The sequence below is a fragment of the Ochotona princeps genome, chromosome 33 (assembly GCF_030435755.1).
Source record: "Ochotona princeps isolate mOchPri1 chromosome 33, mOchPri1.hap1, whole genome shotgun sequence".
Classification (NCBI taxonomy): domain Eukaryota; kingdom Metazoa; phylum Chordata; class Mammalia; order Lagomorpha; family Ochotonidae; genus Ochotona; species Ochotona princeps.
This window is the reverse complement of record NC_080864.1, coordinates 2,170,508-2,196,458: the sequence shown is the minus strand read 5'-3', so window position 1 is coordinate 2,196,458 and position 25,951 is coordinate 2,170,508. Positions and strand designations below refer to the sequence as shown.

The window sequence follows — 25,951 nt, the reverse complement described above, 5'->3', positions numbered from 1 at the left end:
CCCCGTGCAGAAAGAGGCTCTCAGGCCGAGTGGCTGCAGGCTTTTATTTCTGCTACCGGCCCCAGGAAGGTGGGCGGCCAGGGTGCGGCTACAGGGCCACCTCGGGGCCCAGCTCCCCGGAGCCCTGGCCGCTGGCCACCGCCGCCTCCCGCTGCTCCCGCCGCTTCTTCCGCTGGAGCAGCCGCCGCTCGCGCTCGAACTCCTTCATGCGCTTCACGTAGCTGCGGGTGGAGAGGGCCGCGTCAGGGTCAGGGACCATGGGGGGAAGGGCTGGGAAGAGCCGGGGTGGAGGTTCAGGGTGTCCGGGCCACTGCTGTCCCCGGCCCGCTCATGGAGGTGCCCACAGCTCTGCCCCGTCCCGGTGCCCGGCCCGCTCATGGAGGTGCCCACAGCTCTGCCCCGTCCCGGTGCCCGGCCCGCTCATGGAGGTGCCCACAGCTCTGCCCCGTCCCGGTGCCCGGCCCGCTCATGGAGGTGCCCACAGCTCTGCCCCGTCCCGGTGCCCGGCCCATTCATGGAGGTGCCCACAGCTCTGCCCCGGCCCGCTCATGGAGGTGCCCACAGCTCTGCCCCGGCCGCTCATGGAGGTGCCCGGCCCGCTCATGGAGGTGCCCACAGCTCTGCCCCGGCCCGGTGCCCAGCCCATTCATGGAGGTGCCCACAGCTCTGTCCAGTCCCGGTGCCCGGCCCGCTCATGGAGGTGCCCACAGCTCTGCCCCGGCCCGCTCATGGAGGTGCCCACAGCTCTGCCCCATCCCGGTGCCCGGCCCGCTCATGGAGGTGCCCACAGCTCTGCCCCAGCCCGGTGCCCGGCCCGCTCATGGAGGTGCCCACAGCTCTGCCCCGGCCCGGTGCCCGGCCCGCTCACTCGAGGTGCTCGCAGTAGTCCCAGTCATGTTGCTCGTGCTTGCAGGCCAGGAAGTTGGGGAAAGAGTCCCGCTTGCACTTGAGCAGCCGGATGAGGTAGTGCGCGCAGTAGTCCCGCTGCTCCAGCGTCAGCTGCGCGTCGCTCATCTGCTGCTGCGTGGCCACCATCTCTGGGGTGTGGGGTGCGGGGCTCAGCCACGGGGAGACCCCCAGCTCTGACACCGTCCGGGTACCGCCTCCCGCCCCTTTCCCAGCTGCGGCCCGACCTGCGGAGTGCTGGAAGACAGCTTGGCAAAACCCGGACCCTCAGAAGGGTGCGGGCTGGTGCTGGCTGCACGCCCCAGCCTTACCCGCGTGCGGGGGCCTCCCGCCACAGCTCAGCTCTGGCTCTTTCCCATCCAATATTAGACCCGACCCCCCATTCCCCTCAGCGCCCCATTCCTTTCTGCCCCTCCCTGCGGCTCCTCCCACACCCTATCATCTCCACTGCCCATCAGCGCCCAGCTTCAGCAGCCAGCACGTGGGGCCACCTGCAGCCCCTTGCTGCCCCCGCAGCCTGCAGGGACCCCTCCCCGCCCACCCCTAACGCAGCAGCAGCCTGCACCGCAAGGCACCAGGCTGTGTGGGGTGCGCGAGGTGGGAGCTGCAGGGAGCTGCTTCCAACAGGTGTGGCTGACAGCGACAGGGACACCAGGGGTGAGGGGACGGGGCAGCTGCCCAGCGGCCAAGGGGCCTTTGAGTGGAGGCCAGGGCCAGGCTGGGCAGAGGTTCCAGCTTTGGGGGCGGTACCCTGAAGAAGCAGTGGAGTGAGGGCCAGCAGAGCAGCCCCTCACTGTGGTGGGAGAGTGGGGTGTCGTAGAAGCAGCAAGCTCCCGTGCCCAGGCAGGGGTCGGGGCTGGTGATGCCCCCGCAGGGGCGCCCACCACCGGGGTACCCACACGTGTGCACGGGGAGCGAGGGTAACCCATGTGCCAAGGCAGGTGCGGGGTGGCTGCAGGGCACTGTGGGGTGGAGGGCGAGGGGTTGGCACAGAGAGAAGCCGAGCAGGAGCGAGCAAGGGAGGTGTGGGCGCACAAGCTGGGGGAGCCCCAGCAGCCCTGATACCAGCCTTCGCCCCCCAGCCAAGCGCTCCCTGCCCGTGCACCCCGGCCTGACCCCTGCGCAGCGCTGGGACTGCACCCCGACATGACGCTTGCTAAGTCTGGGCTGCCTGTGGGTCCCCTCCGTGCTCAGAGCCCCCACACGCCCCGTGGGCCCCCCAGTTCTCCCCACACAGGCGAGGCCACTCTGCAAGCCTGCAGGACGGGGCGCCCTCTGCACCCCGAACCCGGGGCCGGTCACCTCCCGCCCAGCGCCCAGCCCAGAGCTCCGGCCTTGGGGTTCAGGGGTGCCGGCCTGTCCCCTCCCGCCAAGCCCCGAGGCCCCGGGTTTGGGGGTTCGGGTCCCGGCACGGGGCGCTCGTCGCGCTTGCGCACTGGGGCTCACCGCGCTCCCTGCGCTCGGGGAAGCCGTAGTCCGGCGGGAAGGTGGGCATCCGCAGCGGGTCGGGCTCCGCGCAGGGGTCGCCCGCGTAGCGCCGAGCCAGGTGAGCGCCCATGGCCGCTGTGCCCGCAGGTGCCCGCGGGAGCCGGGTCACCCCGCCGCGGCTGCTCGGAAGTCCAGCCCTTCCGCTGCGGCTACTTCCGGCCCTGGGGAGAGCATAGAGACGAGCCTCGGCGCTGCCTGTGCGTGTGGCCCCGCCTGGTGGACAGGCGGAGGGATGACAGGAGCGGCGGCTTTGCAGGCCAGTCCTCCATCTTGCAGCGCCAGCATCCCCTGTGGACCCACGGTTCGAGTCCTGAATACTCAATTCTTTCATTTTTTTTTTTAAATTGGAAGGCAGATTTACAGAGAGAAGGAAAGACTTTCCATCTACTGGACTACTTCCCAAATGATCACAACAGCTGGAGCTGAGCCGATTTAAAGCCAGGAGCTTCTTCCTAGTCTCTTATGTGGGTGCAGGGATCCCAGGCCACAAGCAGGAGCTGGATGGAGACTGGAGCAGGCGGGATAGGAACTGGCGCCCATATGGGTTCCTAGTACTTGCTAGGTGAGGATTTCACCATTCAGCTGGACCTGATATCTGCTTCGGTAGCCATGCTTGCTAGTTGATGGGCCTGAGGTGTGAGCTGATTGTGTAACACCCACCACCGCACTGGCAGACCCCTGCCTGCTCTGTGTCCACGGGAGCTTGGAAACCTTGAATTTGGGGGGCCTAATTTGTGCCTTTTATACACCAGGATCCCATATAGGTACCTGTTTGTGTCCTGCCTGCTGCGTTTCCCATCCAGCTCCCTGCCTGTGGCCTGGGAAAGCAGTCGAGGATGGCCCAATGCTTTGGGATCCTGCACCCGCGTGGGAGACCCGGAAGAAACTCCTGGCTCCTGGCTACGGATAGGCTCAGTTCCGGCCTTTGCGCTCACTTGGGGAATGAATTATCAGATGGAAGATCTTCCTCTCTGTCTTCCTCCTCTCTGTATGTCTGCCTTCCCTATAAAAATAAATAAATCTCTTTTTTTAAACATTAACTCTTTTTTTTTTTAAAAAAAGATTTATTTATTTTCATTGTTATTGCAAAGTCAGGGAGCTGGATGGGAAGTGGAGCAGCGGGGCCAGTCTCACTGTGCCGCCCCGTCCCCACCCCATCAGCTGTGCGCCGTGTCAGGGTCTGCACAGCCGCTGGGGGTGGTGAGGGTCTTGCTTCCTTTCCAGGCGAGTCTCCATTTCCCCATTTCTACAGTGAGCACCCTTGCACCCGCCCCTCGATGCAGCTTGGGGAACTTCGGTGGCAGTACAGGGGAAAGTCCGCGCCCACCTCCTCGGGGAGGGGTATGGCTGTGCCGCTGCTGTCCTCCCCGCTGGGTCTCCCCCCTTTCCACCTACTGAGGAAGACTTTCCACCTGTGAAGAGATGGAGGATCTTCCACCTAGCAGTTCACTTCCTAAATGCACGCAGGGCCGGGGCTGGGCCCGGCTGAAGGCGGGAGCTGCGTCCTGGTCTCCCACGGGGGTGCAAGGGCCCTGAGTCCTTGGAGCTCCCTCCGCTGCTTTCCCAGGCATGTTAGGAGCCGGACTAGGAGGCAGGCTAGCCGTGACGGGAACCTGTGCCTGTGTACGCACGTGGCAGGTGGCTTAAGGGCTCCGTGCTTTTTAGAGTCACCTAAACAGGGACCCCCCAACTCTGCCATTTCCTTCTGTTGTGGCCAAGGTGGGCTGGATGGGGGAGCAGCTGGTCTACCTTCTGCTCTGTGCCTGTTTCTGCAGTTGCGATGGTAGCACTCGAGCTAGCACAAGGGAAGAGCTCGGTGGGTAGGTGGGTAGGTCTGCTCACACTCGATTTGCATGTGCCTGAGTTTTCGTCAAGGCTGAAAAGGAACCGAGACAGGCTTCAGGCTCAGAGTAGCCGCTCCTCCTCAGAGCCCCGCAGGCACTTCCTGCGGCCATGCCCAGCCTGTACACCAACTCCAGCCGTGCGGGCCCTGCAGGTGAGGGGTCTCCCCTGGCTGGCGTCGGGTGGCAGGTGTGACCAGACCCCGGGCTGCTGCCAAAGGGTCCGAGGTGGAGGTGGAGGTGGGCAGGGTGCTGACATGGTTTCTCTTCTGGAAGGGACCCGAGACGAGGAAGAGGACGATGACTATGAAAACTCAGCCCCACCCTACAAGGACCTTCCTCCTAAGCCCAGTAAGTGCATTCCTGAGGCTGGGAACATGGGAGTGTCAGCTGGCTGCTGGGGCACAGTCAGTGCCCTGTGGCCCCTGACTGTGGGAGCCTCGGGCGCAGCTCTGCCTGTCTGATGGGGGAGGCAGTATTGGTCACAGTCTTGGCTGAGGGGGTGATGAGAGGTGGGAGGGATCCCAAGGCCACACCGAGGTGTGGGTGATGGTGGGAGGAGGGGAGAGGTGGGAGATGCAGGGGTGGGACCTGGAGGAGGAGCCCAGCTGTGTAAGCAAGCCATCCCTGGGAGAAAGCCGGGGTGGAAGGGTGGGGGTGAAGTCCCCACAAGTGGGCGTTTGGGAAACGGGGAACTCTGACTGTGGCTCTCATAGACCCTGGGTTTTATTTAGACCCACGGGACCCAGGTCGTGCTGGCGGGGGGGCTGTAGCGAGACTGATACTTGGCCGTCAACTGTGACTTTCAAGCGGGTCGGAGACCAGGAGGGATTTCCCTGGCGTGTGACCCTGGAGTTCCTGCCATGAGGCTCTTGTGAATTCACAGAGAGGTTTGGGGGCCGTGAGGCTGGGCATGGGGTACGGGAAGGGACAGGGCTGTGTTTGATTGACAGCCCCACCTCTAAGGCTCTAAGGTCATTGGGGTGCCCCCCACAAACTCTTCTTGCCCAATCCGCCCCCCTTCCCAAGACTCCCCTCTCCTCCATGTCCAAACCTGCTTCCCCCCACCTCCAGCTCAGCCAGGATTCGGCTCTTCATCCGTTCTACCTGTCTCCTCGTTGATTTCAGCCTCGGTGCCTAGCCCACCCCCAGCTCCGTCTCCAACCCCAATGGGGCCTCATGTCAGGAGATCCTGTTTGCTCAGGGCTCTATGGGCTCTGCTGGAATGTAGAACTTTCAACTTATTTTTTAAAAAAGATGCATTTATTTATCAGAGAGAGAGAGAGATTATTTTCCATTTACTGGTTTGCTCTCCAAATGGTTACTACCAGCCATGGAAGATCCAGGTTGAAACCAGGATCCAGAAACTTCATCTAATTCTCCCAGGTGTGTGCAGGGACCCCAGCACTTGGTCCAGCTCCTACTGCCTTCCCTAGTACATGAGCAGGGAGCTGGATGGAAAGTGGAGCCGCCGGGACTCAAACCGGTAACCTTGAGGGATGCCAGCGCTGCAGGTGGTGGCTTAGCCCACTGCACTACAGCGCCCGTCTCTCTTTCTTCCATCATGACTCCATCCTCAGAATCCCCATATTTGTCTCCTACAGGTTCCTTTGCCCCCCCACGGCCTCCAAGAATAGGTGAGCTGGGTTGGGGGTATGGGGAACCCAGGGGTGGCCTGGCCTTGCCCCTGCTGGCCTGAGCAGCCTTCCCTCTTGCTGTCCTTGCGCAGGAAGCAGAATAGAGACTCCGGCCCTGCCGTGCAAGCGCTCGCAGCTGACGGGTGAGCCCCCGGGGTCTGTCCTCCCACTCCCCTGGGCCAAAGCCCTGCTCCGCGTCACCTCTGACTCTCTGATTCCTTCCAGGCCTGGACCTCAGCCCAGCGCCCTGCTTGTCTCCTGAGCTGGGTGAGTTACAGGGGCACCCATTCTGAAGCCCGCAAGGAGGGGGTGCTCCTGGGAGGACTCCTGGGGGCTTCCTCCGGCCCTCTCCTCCACCAGCCAGTTTTTTTTAAAAAAAGATTTATGTATTTTTAATTGGAAATCAGATATACAAGAGCAGGAGAGACAGAGAGGAAGATATCCGTCTGCTGGTTCACTCCCCAAGTGGCCGCAACAGCCGAAGCTGAGTCAATCTCAAGCCAGGAGCCAGGAGCTTCCTCCCGGTCTCCCACATGGGTGCAGGGACCCAAGCTTTCTCAGGCCACAGGGAGGGAACTGGGTGGGAAGTGGAGCAGCTGGGACTTTGCTACGGAATCCCAGCTATTAGCTCCGACAATAGAGAAAGCAGGTGTCATGGCTGCAGGAATATGGTACCGGCCACCTCTAAACACGCCTCTCTCCTTTCTCCCAGGCGTGCAACTGGAGCTGTCTTCATCCCATCCACCCACGGCCAGTAAGTCCTCCTGCCCTCCGAATGTCCCTTTGTGCCCCTCCGTGACAGCGCTCAGGGTCTTCAAGATGTTTAGCGTACAGTCGGAGCTGCCTAGGTGCGCTGGGCTGAGCGCCGGGACCACAGGCCCCATCTTTTCCTGTGTGTACCCCGGTGCCTTTCCTGGCCTGCTGGAGCCGCAGGCTCAGTCTGTCCGGCCCTCCGTCTGCCCCTCACCCCAGCACCTGCAGTGTCCTGGCTCAGTCTGAAGCATGGGGCACCCGCGTGCTGCCCGGAGAAGAGGCTGGTGTTGTCCGTGTGTCTGCTGGCGGCTTTGTCTCTGCTGCTGAGCTGTGCGGGCCTGACCGTGTCCCTGATCCAGTGTGAGTGAGGCCTGGGGGGATGGGGTGCAGAGGGAGACACGGGGTACGTGTGCGTGTGTGTGGGTGGCGGGGCGGACGTGGGCTGAACTGGGCTCTTGCTTGCAGACCACAAGATAGCAGACAAACTGAGAAGTTTGACCTTGGAGCAGCTGGCATGGCAGGCAAACGGTGAGTGGCTGTGAACCAGCTCGTGAACCAAGACCCACGGGCCCCTGTGGCAGCTGGGCATGGTGCAGCCGGAGAGCCGTGAGGGGGCCACATCAGATGGAATCCTCGTGTGTGTGTGTGTCCCCGCTATCCAGTACAGCAGCCAAGAGCCACACCTTCAGACGTGGCCAGTGTGAACTGACCTGTCCCATTGAGCTATGAAACACATGTAGTATGTGTGGGGGGGCTCTGTGGGTCAACAGGCTAATCCTCCCCTCTGTGGTGTCAGCATCCCGCATGGGCGCAGGTTCGAGTCCCAGCTGCCCCACTGCCCATCCAGCTCCCTGCCTGTGGCCTGGGAAAGCAGTGGAGGACGGCCCAAAGCCTTGGGACCCTGCACCCGCGTGGGAGACCCAGAAGAAGCTCCTGGCTCCTGGCTTTGGATCGGCTCAGCTTCGGCTGTTGTGGCCACGTGGGGAGTGAAGCGATGGATAGAAGATTTTTCTCCTTCTCTCTGTAAACTTGTCCTTCAAATATAAATAATCTTATACAAAAAAGGGGAACACACACCCACTTCAAAGTCATACCCCTCGAGAAGGAAGTGCCATTGCTCACTAATCATTGTGCAGTGCTGTTCACAAATCGAAACGATGAGATTAGAGATAGATTGGTTACCGTCAAAACGCCGGTGAATCAATGCCACGTGTTTCTTTTGGTTCTGCTAAAACTGCTAGGAAATTTAAAAGCATGTCCTTGATTTGCATTGCATTAAAATTTTTTAATTTGGTTTATTTGAAAGGCAGATTTACAGAGAGAGGGAGAGACAGAGAGGCTGCCAAGGGAGACTCTAGACCTTTGTAACGTGTGAACAGCCGTACCCACGTGTCTGTGCTGTGTCTCTTTAGGCATGTTGTCCGTATATGGATACTGGCATCTCTACAAGTCTGTATTGTCCGCCGACGCCGGTATCTGCAATTTCTACCCGTGACCCGCTGTCTTTATGTGTGTCTCTATCTAAATGCAAACCACATCCATGCATCTACCTTCTATTAATAGGGAACCTATCTATGGCTATAGTTAATCTAGAGATAATGTATATCTCTGTCTCTATTGATATCTCTATAGAATCTGTTTTCACAGATTTATACATATATTTATATAGAATCCATATCCACAAGTATTATATTTATATTTATAGCTAAACTATCTAAATAGGCTATATTTCTCTTTAAAAAGGATTTATTTATTTTTATTGGAGAGTCAGATATACAGAGAGAAGGAGAGACAGAGAGGAAGATCTTCCATTCGCTGGTTCACTCCCCAAGTGGCCACAATGGCCAAATCTGAGCTGATCCGAAGCCAGGAGCCAGGAGCTTCTTCCTGGTCTCCCACGTGCAGGTACTTGGGCCATCCTCTACTGTTTTTTTCCAGGCCACAGGCAGGGAGCTGGAAGGGAAGTGGAGCAGCTGGAACATGAACTGGAGCCCATAGGGGATGCCAGTGCTTGTAGGTGGAGGAGTAGCCTACGTCACCACTGTACCGGCCCAGACTCTATATATTTTTATGTTTCTATCTGTATATAATGTATATCTTTACTTCGATCTATATGTAATCAATATAAGGACAGGTATGCTCTCCATGCAATTCTATTTATATATGTAATCTGAACCTGTAATGTCTTATCTGTGTGTAGCCCCATGCCTGCTGGGAGCCGCCCTCCAAGCTGCTCGCTGCCCGGAGCCCAGCGCATAACCTCTGCCTTGGCGCAGGGTGCTGTGTTGGAGGGTGGCCCTTCCCTGCCTCCCAGCATGCCCGCTCCTTCGCCAAGTTCCAGGGGTCGGGCTGCCCCCCTGGGGGCACTAAGGCCGTGGTGCGATGCCCAGCTCCCGCATCCCTTGGCTGTGTCTGTCGTCAGCTGTGGGTGGGCCGGTGGAGTCCTGGGTCTCTGTCACTCAGGCCCCTCCCCTCCGACAGTGACCGGCGTGGCAGGGCTGGCAGGCCTGAGGAATGACGTGGACCGTGTGAGAGCCGACACCAACCGGTCCCTGGTGGAACTTCAGGGTTTGTTAGGTGAGTGGGTCGTGAGATGGGGATGGGGGGCCATGGCAGAGGTGCCCGGGTGCCGGGGGCACTCAGTGCAGTCTGTGTGAACCGAGTTGCCCTGGAGTTGAGCTATACACACACACACCTGTCCAGGGCGCACTGTGCCACCTTCGCACGTAGCTCTGGGTACGTGACTGTTTCTGACCACCGGGCGTTCTGTCCCCAGACTGCACCCGGGTCACCTGCCCTGAAGGCTGGCTCCCCTTTGAAGGCAAGTGCTACTACTTCTCCCCAAACACCAAGACATGGGACGGAGCCCTGGTGTTCTGCCAGGAGAACTTCGCTCACTTAGTCATCATCAATAGCAAGGCCGAGCAGGTGAGCACTCCCCTCCCCCAGCGCAGGTTGCTGGCACCTTCTTTGCTGGGTTTTTTTTTTTTTTTTGAGTGCACCAGCCGCTCATCTGGCATTTCTGCCATCGGTGGGGCTCCTATGGCCGCAGGGCCATGAGTCCTCTCTCCCCGTGCCCCCCGCCACTGAAGCGTGTACGACCCCGCTTCCTTTCTGCCAAATGGCCTGGGTGAAACGTGACTCCCCTGGGGTGGGAAGCCTGGGTTTGAAGAGTGGGTGCTCCTGTCACACCGCGGACAGGGGACCCCTCGGCGGAGCGGGTCTCTCACATCCGCTTCCCCCTCCCGCCCACCCTGTTGTCTCTGTGGCCGCTGGAGCGCATCTCCTCCCCGCCAATGAATGGTCTGCGGGGGAGTTGGTCATTAAAAAAAAAAATTGTTCATGTGTTTAAAATGCTTTTTAAGCCTATGTTCTGCCCAGGTTTTGTTTGTTTTTGTTCGAATTCTTTATTTTTATTGGGAAGGGAGATTTTTACAGAGAGAAGGAGAGACGGAGATCGCCCCCTCTGCTGGTTCACATCTCGGATAGCAATAATAATAATAATAATAATAATTGCTCTATTTCTGTTGATCTCTCATCGATCCACCCACTGATCAATACATTTATTATTTGTTGAAGATTTATTTCTTTCCACTGGAAAAGCAGATTTACAGAGAGATAGAAAGTTGCCGGCAATGGCTGGTGGAGGGTCAGCCTGTTGAGCCGTGACGCCACCCCCAGCTTCCCTTTTGACAGCTCCCCTATTTGGGTGGAAATGAACTCCATTCCGGATGCCAGCAGGCGACCCCAAATGACTTCAGTGCCCTCCCCGCTTGGGTCCTAGGCCCCGAGTGGCGTCCTCACCTCTTAACCTCTCCCACTGGGGTCTGAGGTCACAGTACGTGGAGCTGTGGCCCGCAGGCTACCTGAGGAAGTGGCCTGAGCCGGCTGGCCGCTTGTACAGGGTGGGAGGGAGGTGCTGCCCCTGCTGTGTGTTACCCAGAGGACCAGGGGCGCGGTGGTGGTGGTGGTGGTGGTGAGGGTACAGTGTTGACAAGCCCTGCATGTACAGGGCAGAGTTACGCAGAGGAGCCGACCGTGCACTGGCTTTGCCCCTGTAGGAGTTTGTGTCCAAGGCTGATGACTCCCCGCGGATACACTGGCTGGGGCTGAGCGACAGGAAGCAAGAAGGGGATTGGCGGTGGCTGGATGGCTCGCCCCTCACCATAAGGCAAGTGTGCCCGCTTTGTGTGTCACTCTGCCTCCTCTGTGGGCCTGACTGTGGGGGTGGAGGAGAAAGTGACGGTGTGTGGTCCAAGCAGCTGGCAGCTGGCTCTTCTTTCTTTTCCCCCAAAGATTTATATATCTTTTTGTTTGCTTGTTTTTATTGAAAAGCCATGTCTACAGAGAGAAGAAGAGACAGAGAGAAAGATATTTTGTTCAATGATTCACTCCTCAAGTGGCCAGAATGGCTGGAGATGAGCCAATCAGAAGCCGGGAGCCAGGAGCCTCCTCCAGGTCTCCCACGCGCAGGTGCAGGGTCCCAAGGCTTTGTGCCGTCCTCCACTGCTTTCCCAGGCCACGGCAGAGAGCTGGATGGGAAGTGGAGCAGCTGGGACACAAACCGGCGCCCACATGGGATCCCAGTGCGTGGATTTAGCTGCTGAGCCATGGTGCCGGGCCCTGGGTCTGGCTTGTTTTGTGTAACACAATGTGCTCCTGGCTCAGAGCTCACCACTCCTGCTTCATGGCTATCCATAAAGCCAACAGCTGCTGCTTCCCGTACAGCTGCCATGCTATTAACGACAGAAACAGTTCCCCTCCTGAGCCACAACACCTGCTCCTGGTCACCACTGCTGTCCTTTCCACTTCCAGAACACATTTCAAAACAGCTTTATACAAGGGGAAAGAAAAAAAAAAAACTATTGGAGACATCTCCCAACACACAGAGAGCAGTCTTCCCCCTCCACCCACTGGTCCCTCTTCAATGCCCACCACGGTCGTAGCTCGCTCAGGTTAGGAGCCCAGAGTTCCAGCCAGGTCTCCCGGGCAGGTGGCAGGGACCAAGGTCCTTGAGCCACCACCTGCCGCCTTGCAATGTCCGCATGGGCAGGAAGCCAGGATGCCCTGACGTGGGATGTGGGTGTTGCGCCTGCTGTGGCTCATGCCTGTCCCCCCATTTCTTCCAAGTCCACCACCCCTGAGGGCGGCCTTAGAGCCCGCGCGTCTTCCTGTGCCTGGGTGCCTTCTCTCCGTAGAGCGCTCCGGGTTCACCTTTGCTGCAGGGGACCGTGGTGGATATCTGTGTGTTCATCCTTTCCCACTCCCTCCCTTCCAGCTTCTGGGACCTCGACGAGCCCAACAACAGCAACCAACGGGAGGACTGCGCCAGCATGAACAGGGATGGCTCCTGGAACGACCTCTCTTGCTTCAAAACCGCCTACTGGATCTGTGAGCGCAAGTGCACCTGTTGAGCCCCGAGGCGGGTGCAGGGGGCCCTGACCCAAGTGCTCTCCCACCAAGCCACTCCTGGAGCTCCTCTGCATGAACAGACCTGGTTGTGCCCCCCACCCAACACCCCAAGGGATCAGGCGGCATGGCTGAAGTGAGTCCCCTGAGGGTGCTCGCGTGTGCGGGGAGAGTCATCCTGTTGTGGAATGTGGGTCAAGTGTACCAGATTCTTGCTCAAGGGCTCTTTTATTCAAAATAGGATTTATTTATTCGCAAAGCAACGAAGGAGAGGGAGAGATGTTTCAGCAACGGTTCGCTTTCTCCAAAGGATCGTAACAGTCAGGGCTGGGCCAGGCCACAGCCGGCAGCTCCCTCTTGGTCTCCCATGTGGCTGCAGGACCCGAGCCCCTGACCCATCAGCGCTGCCCCCCCACCCCGGTGTGCCTGGGGTCAGGAGCTGGAATTGGGTGTCAAACTGAGCCCATGGGGGGTGTGGGTGCCTTAACTACTCAATGTTGATTTTTTAAGGTTTACTTTTTATTTATTTGATAGTCAAGGTTAGAGAGGAGGAGAGACAGAGAGGAAGATTTTCTGTCCCTTGATTCACTCCCCAAGCAGCCGCAATGGCTGGAGCTGAGCCAATCAGAAGCCAGGAGCCAGGAGCTTCTTCCGGGTCTCCCACGCGGGTGCAGGGTCCCAAGGCTTTGGGCCGTCCTCCACTGCTCTCCCAGGCCACAGGCAGGGAGCTGGATGGGAAGTGGAGCAGCTGGGATTACAGCCGATGCCCATATGGGATGCTGGTGCTGTAGCATGGAGGATTAACCTATAGAGCTATGGCGCCTCCACTAAGCACTTTGAGATCCTCAGTGAGTTGTCCTCACCCATATGTAGCCTTGTTCCTCTCTGCTTCCACCTCTGAGCTCACCCCTGCACATTGCAGCCCAGCACCCCCTGTGTCCACACTTGGAGAGGGAGTCCCGTGTTTGTCCAGCCCTCCACCAGGCCACCGTGGCCCTGGCAACCATCTGGGGTCAGGGAGAAGTTTCCAGACCAAAGAAGGAAGCATCAGTGTCCTCCAACACGTGTGTGTTGAGAAAAGAGGAACGGGGAATGCAGAGGCGTGTGTGGGGCACCCCAGGGCCGCGCCCGGGCACCTGGTTGCGGATGGGAGATGAGCCCCAAACTGGCCATGTTCCACGGGCAGACCGAGGCTCACGGGGGGGTCTTGTGGTGTGCCGTTGTCGCTGAGTGGGTCGGCGGCACGCCTGGGATTGGCACTTTGTCTGAGTCTCCAGTGGTTCGTCTTGCTCTGAACCAGCTGTTGACCTCCAAGGGATGGTACATGAACTTGGACTATCCCAGAGGAGTCTGACCATGTAGCTGCTTCTTATGGGAAAGGAGCGTGTGATATGGCCAAAATAGATGTCTGAGGCAGAAAATGGATACTGGGGCGGAGGGTGGGTTGGGTTCTGGGTGTGTTGTTTGTCATAATAACCGTGCCCCCCCCCAGGTTATCATGCTAAAATAGACGAGAGCTACTGAAGTCAAAAGAGCTATTGTTCGTTGTTGTTTTGAAGATTTTATTTGAGAGAGGGACATTGATGGGTTCCATTCCTGGGTTACTTCTCAAATGGCCAGAACAGCTAGGGCTGGGCCAGGCGGAAGCCAGGAGCCTGGAACTCTGTTCAGTTCTCTCTCATGGGTGGCGGGGACCCAAGTGCTTGGGCCGTCCTCCGCTGCCTTCCCAGGCACCTCAGCAGGGAGCTGCATCAGAAGTGGAGCAGCCAGGACTTGACCAGTTCTTCTAGGGGATGCTGGCATGGCAGCTTGCAGTTTAACCAAGCTGCACAAGATAGCACTGGTCCTGGTTTGTGAACTTTTGCTGAAGTTTCTGGAAACTTTGCTCATCAAGCAAGAAGTGGATTGAGAATGGACTAGAACTTTGTGTGTGGCAGAGGCGGCTGTGCCCTTGACTGTGACCTCAACTCTCACCTTCAAGGAGTCCACCCGATGCGTTCCATGGTGGGAAGGCGTTGCCAAAGGTGTCTGACCTGGGTGTCCAGGGGCCAAGGCCTGGCTGGACACAACACAGCCGAGAGAACCCGGATGCTGCACACATCTTTTGGGAGTATGTGCCTGAATACAAGTCCCTGGCGTTCCGGGCTAAGTGCCCCGAGTCCTGTGGTCTCCACTGGTGTTCCTTCCGGGCTAAGTCCCCCGAGTCCTGTGGTCTCCACTGGTGTTCCTTCCGGGCTAAGTCCCCTGAGTCCCGTGGTCCCCAGCTTCATTCTTGGTGGGTTCCCCTACATTCTAGTTGTAATATTTTTCTCTTTGTTGGCCTTAGAAAACATCCTCCCCCGACCACACCCTCTGTCCAGGCTGTTTAGAGGCAGAGGTACAGGTAAAACAAACCAGGTACCAACAGAAAAGAATGGGAGTGTGTTCCTGCCAATTCTAGCCAGTTGGCACAGGCGGCTTCCTCTCCTGGCGTCTGCCTCGTCCAAGGCTTTCTCTTTTTCTAAAAAAAAAAAAATATGTTTTTATTGGGAAGGCAGACATACAGAGAGGAGGAGAGACAGAGAGGAAGATCTTCCATCCGCTGATTCACTCCCCAAGTGGCCGCAACAGCTGGAGCTGAGCCAATCCGAAGCCAGGAACCTGGAGCCTCTTCCTGGTCTCCCACGTGGGTGCAGGGTCCCAAGGCTTTGGGTCGTCCTCGACTGCTCTCCCAGGCCACAGGCAGGGAGCTGGATGGGAAGTGGAGCAGCTGGGACAGGAACTGGTGCCCATATGGGATCCCGGCACATGCAAGCCAAAGATTTAGCTGCTAGGTCTTTGTGCCGGGCCCTGATTTGTTTCCAAAGTTTTGTTTGTTTGTTCTATCACAAAGAAGTTCCCATGTGTCTCCTTCTCTCCTCCCATAGGCTCAGGCCCGCCAAGCCACCCTCACAGGTGACTCCTGAGTAGGAAGCTGTAAGAGGCGGTGACGGGAAGGTCACTCTTGGGTCTGCTTGTCTGGTATTCACGGTTCATTCACAGAACCGCCTATTGAGACGCCCTTTGTCAGCCAAGCAGGGCCGTTCCCACGAGCAGTGTCGCGCCGTTTACACACAGACACCGCACCTTGCAAGCGTCAAGTGAGCGGGGGTCAGAGCTGGGAAAGCACGTTCGAATTCAGACTTGTCCACTTAGTCACACTCCATACCTCTAACAACCCGTGAGATGATTTTAAGCACTCGAGATGATCTCTATCTACAGATGGAGAGACGTTAGCAAATGATACAGCACGCTTCCACCTGCTGACTCACCTCCCAGATGCCCACAACACCGGGGGCTAGCTACTCTAGGTCTCCTGTTGGCACGCCAGTGAGTGCTTGAGCCATCTCCTACTGCCCCTGCCCTGCCCTCAGGGTGGGCATGAGCAGCAAGCTGGCACCAGGACCACAGCTGGGCCTGCAGCCCAGGCAACCAGTATGGGGTACAGACACCCCACGTGGTTGGTGTCTTAACCACAAGCCCCAACATCTGCTCCAAGTCATGAATGTAACGAAAACGGATGCCGTATGTGTGTGGCCAGTGCGGGAAGCCCTTCCAGGCCAGGACCCACCTGAGCGTGTGGCCAGTGCGGGAAGCCCTTCCGGGCGTGAAGAGGGGTGGCAGGTGAAACCACCACTTACAACACCCACATCCCATACCCGAGTGCTGGTTCTGCTGCTTCCTGCTAACGCATCCGGGAGACAACAGACAATGGCCCAAAGGCATGGGTTCTTGGCACCCAGGTGGGAGAGCCAGAGGGAGTTCCAGGCTCCAGGCTTTAACCTGGCCCAGCCTCTCCTGTTGCAAGCATTTAGGGAGTGAACCAGCAGGTGGAAGATTTCTCCCTCCTCTCTCTCTCTCCTTCTGTCTCCCTCTCTCTGTTGCTCTGTTTTTCAAAGCTATCAATCTATAAATCAACCAACCAACCAACCAATCAATGAAACAACCAACCAACCAACCAACCAACCAACCAATCAATGAAACAACCAACCAACCAACCAACCAACCAATCAATGAAACAACCAACCAACCAACCAACCAATCAATGAAACAACCAACCAATCAACCAACCAACCAACCAACCAACCAACCAATCAATGAAACAACCAACCAACCAACCAACCAACCAATCAATGAAACAACCAACCAACCAACCAACCAATCAATGAAACAACCAACCAATCAACCAACCAACCAACCAAGTGACAGAATGGGAGAACCACTTGCAAACATGCATCCAAGCAGGGGTCTTTAGAAGAAAGAAACAAGGAACAAATGAATGTCTTCAGTGTTATAGGACTATGGTCAAAAGTATAACATGGCCATTCAAAATGAAAAGTGAAGCAAAACTCCCACGAGCAGCAAGAGTCAGGCGTTTGAATCCATTCCTGCAACCTCTTCTCTCTCCCTTTTCTAGAAGCGGCTCCAGTTCACCCACACACTTTCCCAGGCCTCCCCAGCTCCCAGCCTCACGTCCCGACTGTGGCTGGGCATGGACAGGCACCTTCAAGGCATCGCTCCCCTCTCTGCAGCGTGTCTCCAAGGAGCGTGGCTGTGACCACCTCTGGAGGAAGCTGACCCTCACTGCAGAAAGGAGATGGTGAAGCGCCATCACAAAACCTCACAACCGCACAGTGGGGCTGTCTCCTAGCCCCTTGGGCTCTCTTCTCTTAATGCAGGAGCCAAGATTCACGTAGGCAAGGTCTGCATTGGGTCACCGAGGGACCTCAGAGTTGAGCCTGGGCACTGGGGGTGGAAGCTTCCCACCCCCTAGAGTATGACAACATCCAACATGGAAAAGGCAAGTGGGTCCTTCCAGGAAGTAATGACCTGTGTTCCGTGAGCCAAAAGTCCCACTTTGGGAAATGACATCAGCCCAGTAGAGGGACAGCTGCGCTGCTGGGTCTGTTGCTGAACTCCTCAGAATAGCCAAGACACGGACCCAAGCAGACAAACGGGTGTGGACACACAATGGAACGGTGTTGGGCTATGAGAAGACTAGAACCCTGCCGCTGGACGGAGCTGGGCGACACAGAGAGACTAATTGGGCATGTTGTCACTTATCCATGGAGGCCAATAGATCTGGTTTCATGGAGGAAGAGAGAAGCATGATGGACAGGGAGCTTGGGAGGGGAAGGGAGGAGGAGGTATAGAGGAAGAGGCCGGGGGGGGGTGACAGTTACCAGACCGCAAACAGGAAGACTCAGTTCTAGTGTCCGACAGCTGAGTAAGAGAAGAAATAAAACGAAGGAACTTCCACTTGTATTTGAAACACAAAAATAGGATGGCTCTTTAAGGATAGGGAAATGCTACCTACCCAGCTGTGACATAACTCATTTCCATGTATGGGATTGTCACACGGCACCTGAACCCTCGGTAGACTGGGGTATGGAGGATGTGAGACGGTCTGTACCGCCAGTGCACAGGGACAGGGAGGACATGAGATGACTCCTGCCCAGCCGAGTTCTCAGGATTGTCCTCCAGAATTGGACCAGCAGGCAGTGGTGAGGTGAGGTCGGGCAGGAAGCCCAGTGTGCCCCCACATGCCCAGTGTTGAGGGAGACCTCAGGCACAGACCGTAGACTTCCGGGGCTCTCTCCGGAAGCTGTGCTTGCTCATTTTCTTACTTCTCTGTCTTTGTATCCTGTTTCCTGTCTTGAGTGATGATCTTAGGCCAGAGACAAGACCCCCACCCTCACCCCCAACACTGGCACATGTAGATGTCCCACAATTTCCCATGTGTTACCAGTCTCCCCCCTGCCACCAAATTCCAAGTCTCCGTACCCTCGCAGGTGTCTGTGGAATCTGTGAACACGTCCCCAGAGAGGGCCTTGAATCCTGGGTTGCAGCGGCAGGCTGTGGCGTTGACACACATGGAATTCCTAGGGCACCACGGGGCACAGGCTGCGGGGTGGGATAGTCAGCAGTTAGAAGCTTGGAGCTGAGCCGGGGCTGTGGAGGGCAGACAGCCCCGGGTCTCCCCCGCATACATACTCACCTTGGGGTTTCTGGGTTGCAGCTCCCAACGCAGTCAGCACGACCCACAGCACTGCAGGGAGACAGGGATGGGGAGTCAAGGGGTGCCTAGAGCTGGGACAGGCAGCCTCTGGTTGCCAGGATCGGGTGGAGGGAGTTAGAAGTCCATCCTCTCCTGGGTGGGATCTGAGCCATCGGGCAAGGCCAAGTGACAACCCAGAGCTGTAGTCTAAAGAAGGATTTGAATCAGCTTCATTTGTTAAATGAACACACAGCCCACCTTATAGATACAGTGGATACCCACTCCAGAAAGCCAAGAACTGACAGATTTTCCAGGGCCAGCACGGTGGCTCAACAGCCTAGTGCTGGGATCTGATGTTGGATATGTGTTCTCAGCCCAGCTGCCTCACTTCCCATCCAGTTCCCTGCCTGTGGCCTGGGAAAGCAGTGGAGGACGGCCCAAAGCCTTGGGACCCTGCACCCACGTGGGAGACCTGGAAGAGGCTCTGGGCTCCTGGTTTTGGATGGTCTCAGTTCTGGCCATTGGGGCCACTTGGGGAGTGAACCAGTGGATGGAAGACCTTTCTGTCTCTCCTTCTTTCTGTAAATCTGCATTTCCAATAAAAAGAAATTCATCTTAAAAAAAAAAAAAGATTTTCCAGACAGTGAAGCCGCTGCAGCTGTCCCCCCAGCCCCCTCCCCCAGCCCTTTACCTGGTGGTAGCCTTAGACAGCCGTCAGGCATGGTGTAGCAATCAGGGAGCGAGACAAGAGCGATGTCTTCTTAGCCTGTGACTCGAACAACTGCTTCCTCTTTTGAATGTAATGTGTGTTTCAGAAGAGCTGATTGAGAAAACCGCTCCCCGGGTGTGTTGCAAGTTAGCTTGCTTCCTGTCTCTGGCAACTGTCCACCCAAGAGCATGTCTCTGCCATCGTTGGTGTTGGGAAAGTTGAGTTTGAACTGCAGAACTGGGTAAGAAGCCCTCTGAACTTGAATAAAAATGGATCCAAGATCTTTGTGTTGACCGTGAAGGCTTATACAGAAGCCAAGGCTTGCAAAGCTTAAAGTATTTCCTTTCTGTTCCCTGCAGGCAAAAGCTTGCTTTTTGCCTTGGAAGACCCAGAGAGAGAGAGAGAGTTCCAAGCTCCCAGCTGCGTCCTGGCCCCGACATCGCCACAGACATTGTGAATGTGTGGGAATGCACCATCAGACACAAGGGCTCTTTGTGTCTATGCTTCTAAAATACAGCAAAATGAAATTAAGAAAAATTCATAATTAAATAGGGCCCGGCGGCGTGGTCTAGTGGCTAAAGTCCTCGCCTTGAACGCCCCGGGATCCCATAGGGGCGCCGGTTCTAATCCCGGCAGCTCCACTTCCCATCCAGCTCCCTGCTTGTGGCCTGGGAAAGCAGTCGAGGATGGCCCAAAGCTTTGAAGATGTAATCAAATTCTTTCACAGCGAAGAAAAGTTAAAAGAATATGCCTCTTCCAAACTTGCCGTACAAATGATACTTAAAGATGTTCTCTTGACAGAGAAGGGGCATAGGGGCTGGAGAGACCCGGAGCTCACGTGATGGTCAAGGGTGACATCACAGCCTGAGGCAGAGACTTGGGTCACCGGTACTGTGGAAGGCAGGATCAGGGTGCTTAGGTCAGCCGGAAGTCGTGGGCAGCGAGTGAGATCATGAGATGGTCAAGGGCTCCCAGAATCCGCGTCTGTCAGGATGGGCGCACTGTGGAGACAGCCTGCAGCAGCCTGGTACCCTCACGTCATGGCGAAGCGCAGCTGCTAGAAGCTGCACGGTGGGTCCGATGACGTGGAGGATGGAGGGCTTCCCAGGGGTGCAGGTCCGCGTCACCTGACTGTCCAGGGCGGCAGAGGACAGGACTGTGAGCCACAGCATCTGGGCACGAGGCTGCGAGTCCCGGAGCAGCCCGCGGGGGAACCAGGCAACCGTGCGCTCCCGCGAGCCACAACGGCAGCGTCCCTCCGGACACTCGCAGCCCGCGCCCTAACTGACCTGCAGCCTACCGGTGCCGTGAGGCCGCCTCGGAGAGAGAAGTATCCGCTAAGATGGAGCCCCAGGCGGAGTCGGATCCTGATGCGGGGCAGGAGGCCCAGCAGGAGCCGGAGGTTCCAGAGGCAGAAGTGAGGACGCCCGAGGAGCCGCCGATGGCCCAGACCCGGGTGGGCCCCGAGAGACAGGTGTCCGAGGCTGGACTGGTTGCTGAGAAGCCGGCATCGCAGACGAAGGTGGAGCCCGAGAAACTCCTGCAAGTTGCCAGCCTTGCATCCCAGAAGTCCGCGTCCCAGATGAGGGTGGATCGTGCGAAATCTCTGCCAGTTACCAGCCTCAGTAAGGTGGAGTTGGAGAAACTCATGCCGGTTGCCAGCTTTGGGTCTCCAAAGCGGGTATCGCAGAAGTCGGATTCACAGCCGAAGGTGGAGCCCGAGAGACTCCTGCCTGAGGACAGCGGTGCGCCCCAGAAGCCGGCATCACAGACGAGGGTAGAGCCCGAAAAACTCCTCCAAGTTGACAGCGGTGCGCCCCAGAAGTCGGAATCACTGACGAAGGTGGAGCCCGAGAGACTCCTGCCTGTTGACAGCGGTGCGCCGCAGAAGCCGGCATCACAGACGAGGGTACAACCTGAGAAACTCCTTCCTGTTGACAGTCTTGCGCCCCAGAAGTCGGAATCACTGACGAAGGTGGAGCCCGAGAGATTCCTGCCTGTTGACAGCGGTGCGCCCCAGAAGCCGGCATCACAGACCAGGGTAGAGCCCGAAAAACTCCTCCAAGTTGACAGCGTTGCGCCCCAGAAGCCGGCATCACAGACGAGGGTAGAGCCGGAGAGACTTTTACCGGTTGCCAGTTTTGGGTCCCCGAAGCCGGCATCACAGACGAGGGTGGAACGTGCCAAGCCGGCATCACGGAGGAGACTGGAGCCTGAACCCGCCGGACAGTCGCAGTCTGAGAACGGGAGGGAATCAACCTCCAAGAGGTTGTCCAAGGCCAAGAGCCCCTCGGTGGTGCCCACGGAGGCCAAGGCAGATGCTGCGTTCCTCAGTTCCCCGGAGCAGCCCTCCCAGCGGAGGGCCTCATCCAGGTCGCAGACGGCGCAGTCCCAGCAGCTGCGGGACAGGTGGGAATCGGCGGCAGGGGACCTGTTGCCTCTAGCTGTCATCCCGAGGCGCAAATGCAACACTAACTGTATAGAAGCACCGATGGTCCGGGTCTTTGGGAGACTGGGCTGGGCCGTAGGCTCTCATCCCTGGTTCTTCCTGCTGCTGCCCATGGTGCTGACGGGGCTGCTGGGCATTGGCCTGGTCTACCTACCCTGGGAGGGCCTGGAAAACTTGGAGGAGCAGTATACACCGATTGGGAGCCCCGCCAAAGCAGAGCGGCGTTTCGTTCAGGGACATTTCACCACCAACGACTCGTATCGGTTCTCCGATTCCCGCAGGAGCACTGAGACCAATTTCCTGTCCATCATCGTAGTGTCCAATGGCAATTCTGTGCTGCATCGAGACATCTTTACCGAGGTCAGCAGATTGGACCATGCGGTGCAAACCATGGCTTTGACGCAGGACAACGGAGTGCAGATTCAGTACCGGAAAGTGTGTGCCAAGCACAAGACATTCTGTGTCCCCTGCAACCCGCTGCTGTACGCCTGGCAGCGGAACCCCCAGCTCAACCTGAGCCAGGTGACTTTCCCCATTTTCAACCACAACAACCATCCCGTCTACCTGGCTGGCTTCTTTGGCAAAACCACTCTGGGAGAGAGTTTGGGAGTGAGCCAGTTGCTGGTGGAGGCCAAAGCCATGCGGCTACTGTACTACCTCAAGACGGAGCGCAGCGAGGACAATGAGCTCAGCAAAAAGTGGCTCACGCACTTCCTGAGCCAGTTCAACAACATGAAGCACAGGCTGGCCCTGCGGCACGTGCAGCTTGTACACCTCACGTCGCTCTCCAGGCAGATGGAGTTTGAGGCCACTTCTGAGACGGTGATCCCTCTATTTTACTGGGCCTACGCTCTGCTCATCATCTTTGCCATCATCTCGTGCTACAGGCTGGACTGTGTGCGCAACAAGATGTGGGTGGCCGTCTTTGGGGTGATCTGTGTGGTCTTGTCGGTGGTGAGCAGTTTCGGGTTGATGCTCTTCGTTGGGGTACCGTTTGTGATCATAGTTGCCAACTCGCCCTTTCTTATTCTAGGTGTGGGGGTGGATGACATGTTCATCATGATCTCTGCCTGGCAGAAGACCAAACTGCTGAAGAACACGAGGGAACGCATGTCGGATGTGTATTGCAGGGTGGCGGTATCCATCACCATCACTACCCTGACCAACATCCTGGCCTTCTACACGGGGGTCATGAGCTCTTTCAGGTCGGTGCAGTATTTCTGCATTTACACGGGGACAAGCCTGCTCTTCTGCTACCTGTACAGCATCACCTGCTTTGGCGCATTCATGGCCCTAGATGGCAGAAGAGAGAGGAAGTGCTTCCGCTGGCTGAAGAAGCCCGACCCCAGGTATTTCTCACTTAAAAAGTTCTGCTGTCTCCCCTGCGGCGCTGTCATCGATGAAGAAGGGACCGACATCCATCCCATGAATGTGTTCTTCAGGGACTATTTCGGTCCCTTCCTGACAAACATCTGGTCCAAACTGCTCGTGGTGCTGCTGTACCTTGGGTACCTCACCAGCAGCATATACGGCTGTTTCCGTGTGCAGGAAGGGTTAGACGTCAGGAACCTGGCCAGTGACGATTCGTACATCATTCCGTATTTCAACACAGAGGAGGATTACTTCTCTGATTTTGGTCCCAGGGTCATGGTGGTGATTACTGAACCCGTTGAGTACTGGAACGAACGTGTTAGGCAGAAACTGGAAAAATGCATCACGGATTTTGAAAACAATGTCTATATCAATAAAAACCTGACAGAATTCTGGTTATCGACGTACGTGAAGCATTTGAAACAAACAGGGCTGGACCCCAATGATAAGCAGGTTTTCATGAACAACCTCGCTGCCTTTTTAGCTAGTGTGTCCTTTTTTATGTATGATCTGAACATCTCATCTTCCAATGAAATCATTTCTTCCCGGGGCTTTATTCAGTCCGTTGATATCTCCACTTCCAGCAGTAAGAAGACAATGCTGCTACAGTTACGAGACGTCGCCGAGAAGTGCGAAGTCCCCCTCTTGGTGTACAACTATGCGTTTATATATTTTGATCAGTACGCCGCAATCATAGAGAACACAATTCGGAACGTCATGGTGGCGTCGTCGGTGATGCTCATCGTGGCCTTGTTGCTCATTCCTCACCCGGTGTGCTCCTTGTGGGTGACGTTTGCTATTGCTTCCGTGATTGTGGGGGTGGTGGGGTTCATGTCCTTCTGGAACGTGAACCTTGACTCCATCTCCATGATCAACTTGGTCATCTGCATAGGGTTTTCTTTCGATTTTTCCGCACACATATCCTATGCCTTTGTATCCAGTGCTGAGCCCTCGGTCAACAGAAGATCCATCGAGGCATTGTACCTGCTAGGCTACCCCATCCTGCAGAGTGCCATTTCAACAATCATAGGCGTGTGTGTGTTGTTCGCAGCTAAAGCGTACATTTTCAGGACATTTGCGAAAATTATGTTCCTTGTTATGTTGTTCGGGGCCACCCATGGCCTCATTTTTATTCCGGTGTTCTTAACATTCTTTGGAAAAGTTCTATGAATATCCACGAACAAATCAAGGATCAAGACGGAATTCCTGATTGTCCCAATCCAATCTGATAAAAAAAAAAATGCGCTGTTTAGTAAGAATAAATGTCTATTTCTTTGCGTCTTCAGTTTTTATCAATATTTTAAAATTTTTAGTGTACATTTCCCCCACATTCTTGATGAAGTTTATTTCTACAATTTGTATGTGTTTTGATCCCATTATAATTGAGATTGTTTTTCCTAATGCTTTTTGTAAAGATAACTCATTCAGAGCCTACTAAAATACTTCCAATATGTGTAATCCCGAACTGTATTTGTTTATTCGAACAATTTTTTTTGGTGGATAAAAATGCATTATTTAAGCATCATCAATAAACTTGAACGTATTTTTGTCTCCAGTTGGTTTCACCCTATTGTCTTCAGAGCACGGAATCTGTGCATTCTTGGTTAAGGCTCATTGTATGTGTTTTGCTACTATCATCATCGATACGTTTTCATTTTTGAAAGACAACTCGTTCTCAGCATGTAGAAATGTTTCTGGTATGTATCATACTTGTAATTCATGGGATTTGTTTATTTTCCATTTCCTGTTTACTCTCCCATCCAAGTACTAACCAGGCCAGACCCTGCTTAGCTTCCAAGATCAGACGAGGTCGGGCGCATTCAGGCTGGTACGGCTGTAGCATTTTCTATGCACTCATGGTTAGGTCCTCAGAGGTTGTGTGCCCGCTATGAATCTACTCATTTTTTTCTGTGATTTCTAATTTGTTGCCATATCATTGCTCAGCATAATCTCTCATGAAGAGTTTGGTGATATTGAGTGTGATTTTTTTTAAATTTGTAGTCTAATTGATGTTAGTCTGTGAGTGTATTTTTTTTATTAATCTAGCTAAATAGTTGCTACTTTTGTTTATATTATCAGTCTATTGTTTTTCTATTTTAAATTTTATGATTGGTTTCATTCTATGAACTTTAGGCTTAGTTATTTGATCTTCTGATTCTAGTTTGTTAAGGTATAAAGTTAGTTGTTTTTCATTCCAGATTTTTCAATGTTTTAAAAAAGATTTATTTTTATTGGAAAGGCAGATATACAGAGAGGAGAGACAGGGAGGAAGATCTTCCATCCGATGGTTCACTTCCCAAGTGGCCACAACAGCCAGAGCTGAGCCAATCTGAAGCCAGGAACCAGGAGCCTCTTCCTGGTCTCCCCCACGGGTGCAGGGTGAGCCATCCTCCACTGCTTTCCCAGGCCACAAGCAGGGAGCTGGATGGGAAGCGGAGCCAATGGGATTAGAACCGGCACACATAAGGGATCCCAGCGTGTGCAAGGCGAGGACTTTAGCCACTATGCTATCGCGCCGGGCCCAAGATCTTTCAGTCTTAATGTGGGAATTATCACAGCAATTTTTCCTATTAGAACGACTTTTGCTGAATCTCATTTGCTTGGAATGTTGTGTTTCTAGGTTCACTTATCTCATGAATTTTTCTGTGGATTTCTTTCTTGATCTGCTGCTTGCTCAGAGGCATGGTGGGTTTCTGTACATTTGTGATATTTTTTCAAATATTCTCCTGTGATTGATTTTCCAGTTCCATTACCATTTTGGCCAGAAAAAGAGAGCTGCTGCTGTTTCAGCCTTCCGGAGTCGGCTAGGATTTGTATGTGGCCTAATAGTGGATCGTTCTGGAACAGTGGTCCAGGTGCCCTGGGAATGATACGCCTTTGGCTGCCAATGGCTCACATGTCGACATGTAGTGAGGTCCGTTTCAGTTCTCGTGGAGTTCAAGCACGATTACTGATCTTTGGTCTGGACCAACTCTCCATTCCTGAACAGAATTGTTGAATGGTTTGCAGGCTGACTGAGTCAATGAGGTTCAAACGGGGACGGGGGGAATGATGTGGTGCTAGAATCCACTGGGGCCTGTGGTGACAAGGGACCATTCTGGAAACTGTGTTTGGGTGGCCACTTGGGACATTCCAGGATTCTGGAACCATCCTGGAGTCTGTCTGGACTGGCACTGGGGATGACCAGAGGCCTGGTTTCACAGTAGCTGGCATGAAATTTTCATGTGAGCTTAGCTGCCCCGACCCGACACGTTGACCAGGTGCATGGAGAGAAAGCACTCAGTTATTTCTTGTGGATGTACCTACTCAGAGAAGTAGAACATGACCTGTTTTCATAAAACAGACATTATACACACAATGCAAGTGCTACGA

The 25,951-nt window shown here is 55.5% G+C and overlaps 3 protein-coding genes and 1 long non-coding RNA gene across 4 annotated transcripts; 2 read left to right on the top strand and 2 right to left on the bottom strand.

Annotated features, from left to right (window-relative positions):
• Positions 1-63: 63 nt before the first annotated feature.
• On the bottom strand, positions 64-2,541 carry NDUFB7 (NADH:ubiquinone oxidoreductase subunit B7). The gene is made up of 3 exons (XM_058657796.1): positions 2,353-2,541; positions 869-1,037; positions 64-221 (listed from the first exon to the last, which is right to left on the bottom strand). The coding sequence occupies exons 1-3, from the start codon at positions 2,462-2,464 to the stop codon at positions 89-91; spliced, it is 414 nt and encodes a 137-aa protein (XP_058513779.1). The 5' UTR covers positions 2,465-2,541; the 3' UTR covers positions 64-88.
• A 1,746-nt stretch (positions 2,542-4,287) lies between these two features.
• On the top strand, positions 4,288-12,058 carry CLEC17A (C-type lectin domain containing 17A). The gene is made up of 12 exons (XM_004595837.2): positions 4,288-4,390; positions 4,512-4,586; positions 5,840-5,872; positions 5,965-6,015; positions 6,098-6,139; positions 6,585-6,626; positions 6,845-6,985; positions 7,091-7,153; positions 9,107-9,202; positions 9,402-9,553; positions 10,687-10,796; positions 11,904-12,058. The coding sequence occupies exons 1-12, from the start codon at positions 4,348-4,350 to the stop codon at positions 12,037-12,039; spliced, it is 984 nt and encodes a 327-aa protein (XP_004595894.2). The 5' UTR covers positions 4,288-4,347; the 3' UTR covers positions 12,040-12,058.
• A 5,771-nt stretch (positions 12,059-17,829) lies between these two features.
• On the bottom strand, positions 17,830-18,838 carry LOC131478445 (uncharacterized). The gene is made up of 3 exons (XR_009244463.1): positions 18,742-18,838; positions 18,051-18,101; positions 17,830-17,956 (listed from the first exon to the last, which is right to left on the bottom strand). It is a non-coding gene; the product is annotated as an uncharacterized LOC131478445 (long non-coding RNA).
• Positions 18,839-20,101: 1,263 nt separating this feature from the next.
• Positions 20,102-24,134, top strand: LOC101516785 (patched domain-containing protein 3). The gene is made up of 2 exons (XM_058657623.1): positions 20,102-20,800; positions 20,873-24,134. Exons 1-2 carry the CDS (start codon positions 20,102-20,104, stop codon positions 23,747-23,749), a joined length of 3,576 nt encoding a protein of 1,191 aa, XP_058513606.1. The 3' UTR covers positions 23,750-24,134.
• Positions 24,135-25,951: the final 1,817 nt, after the last annotated feature.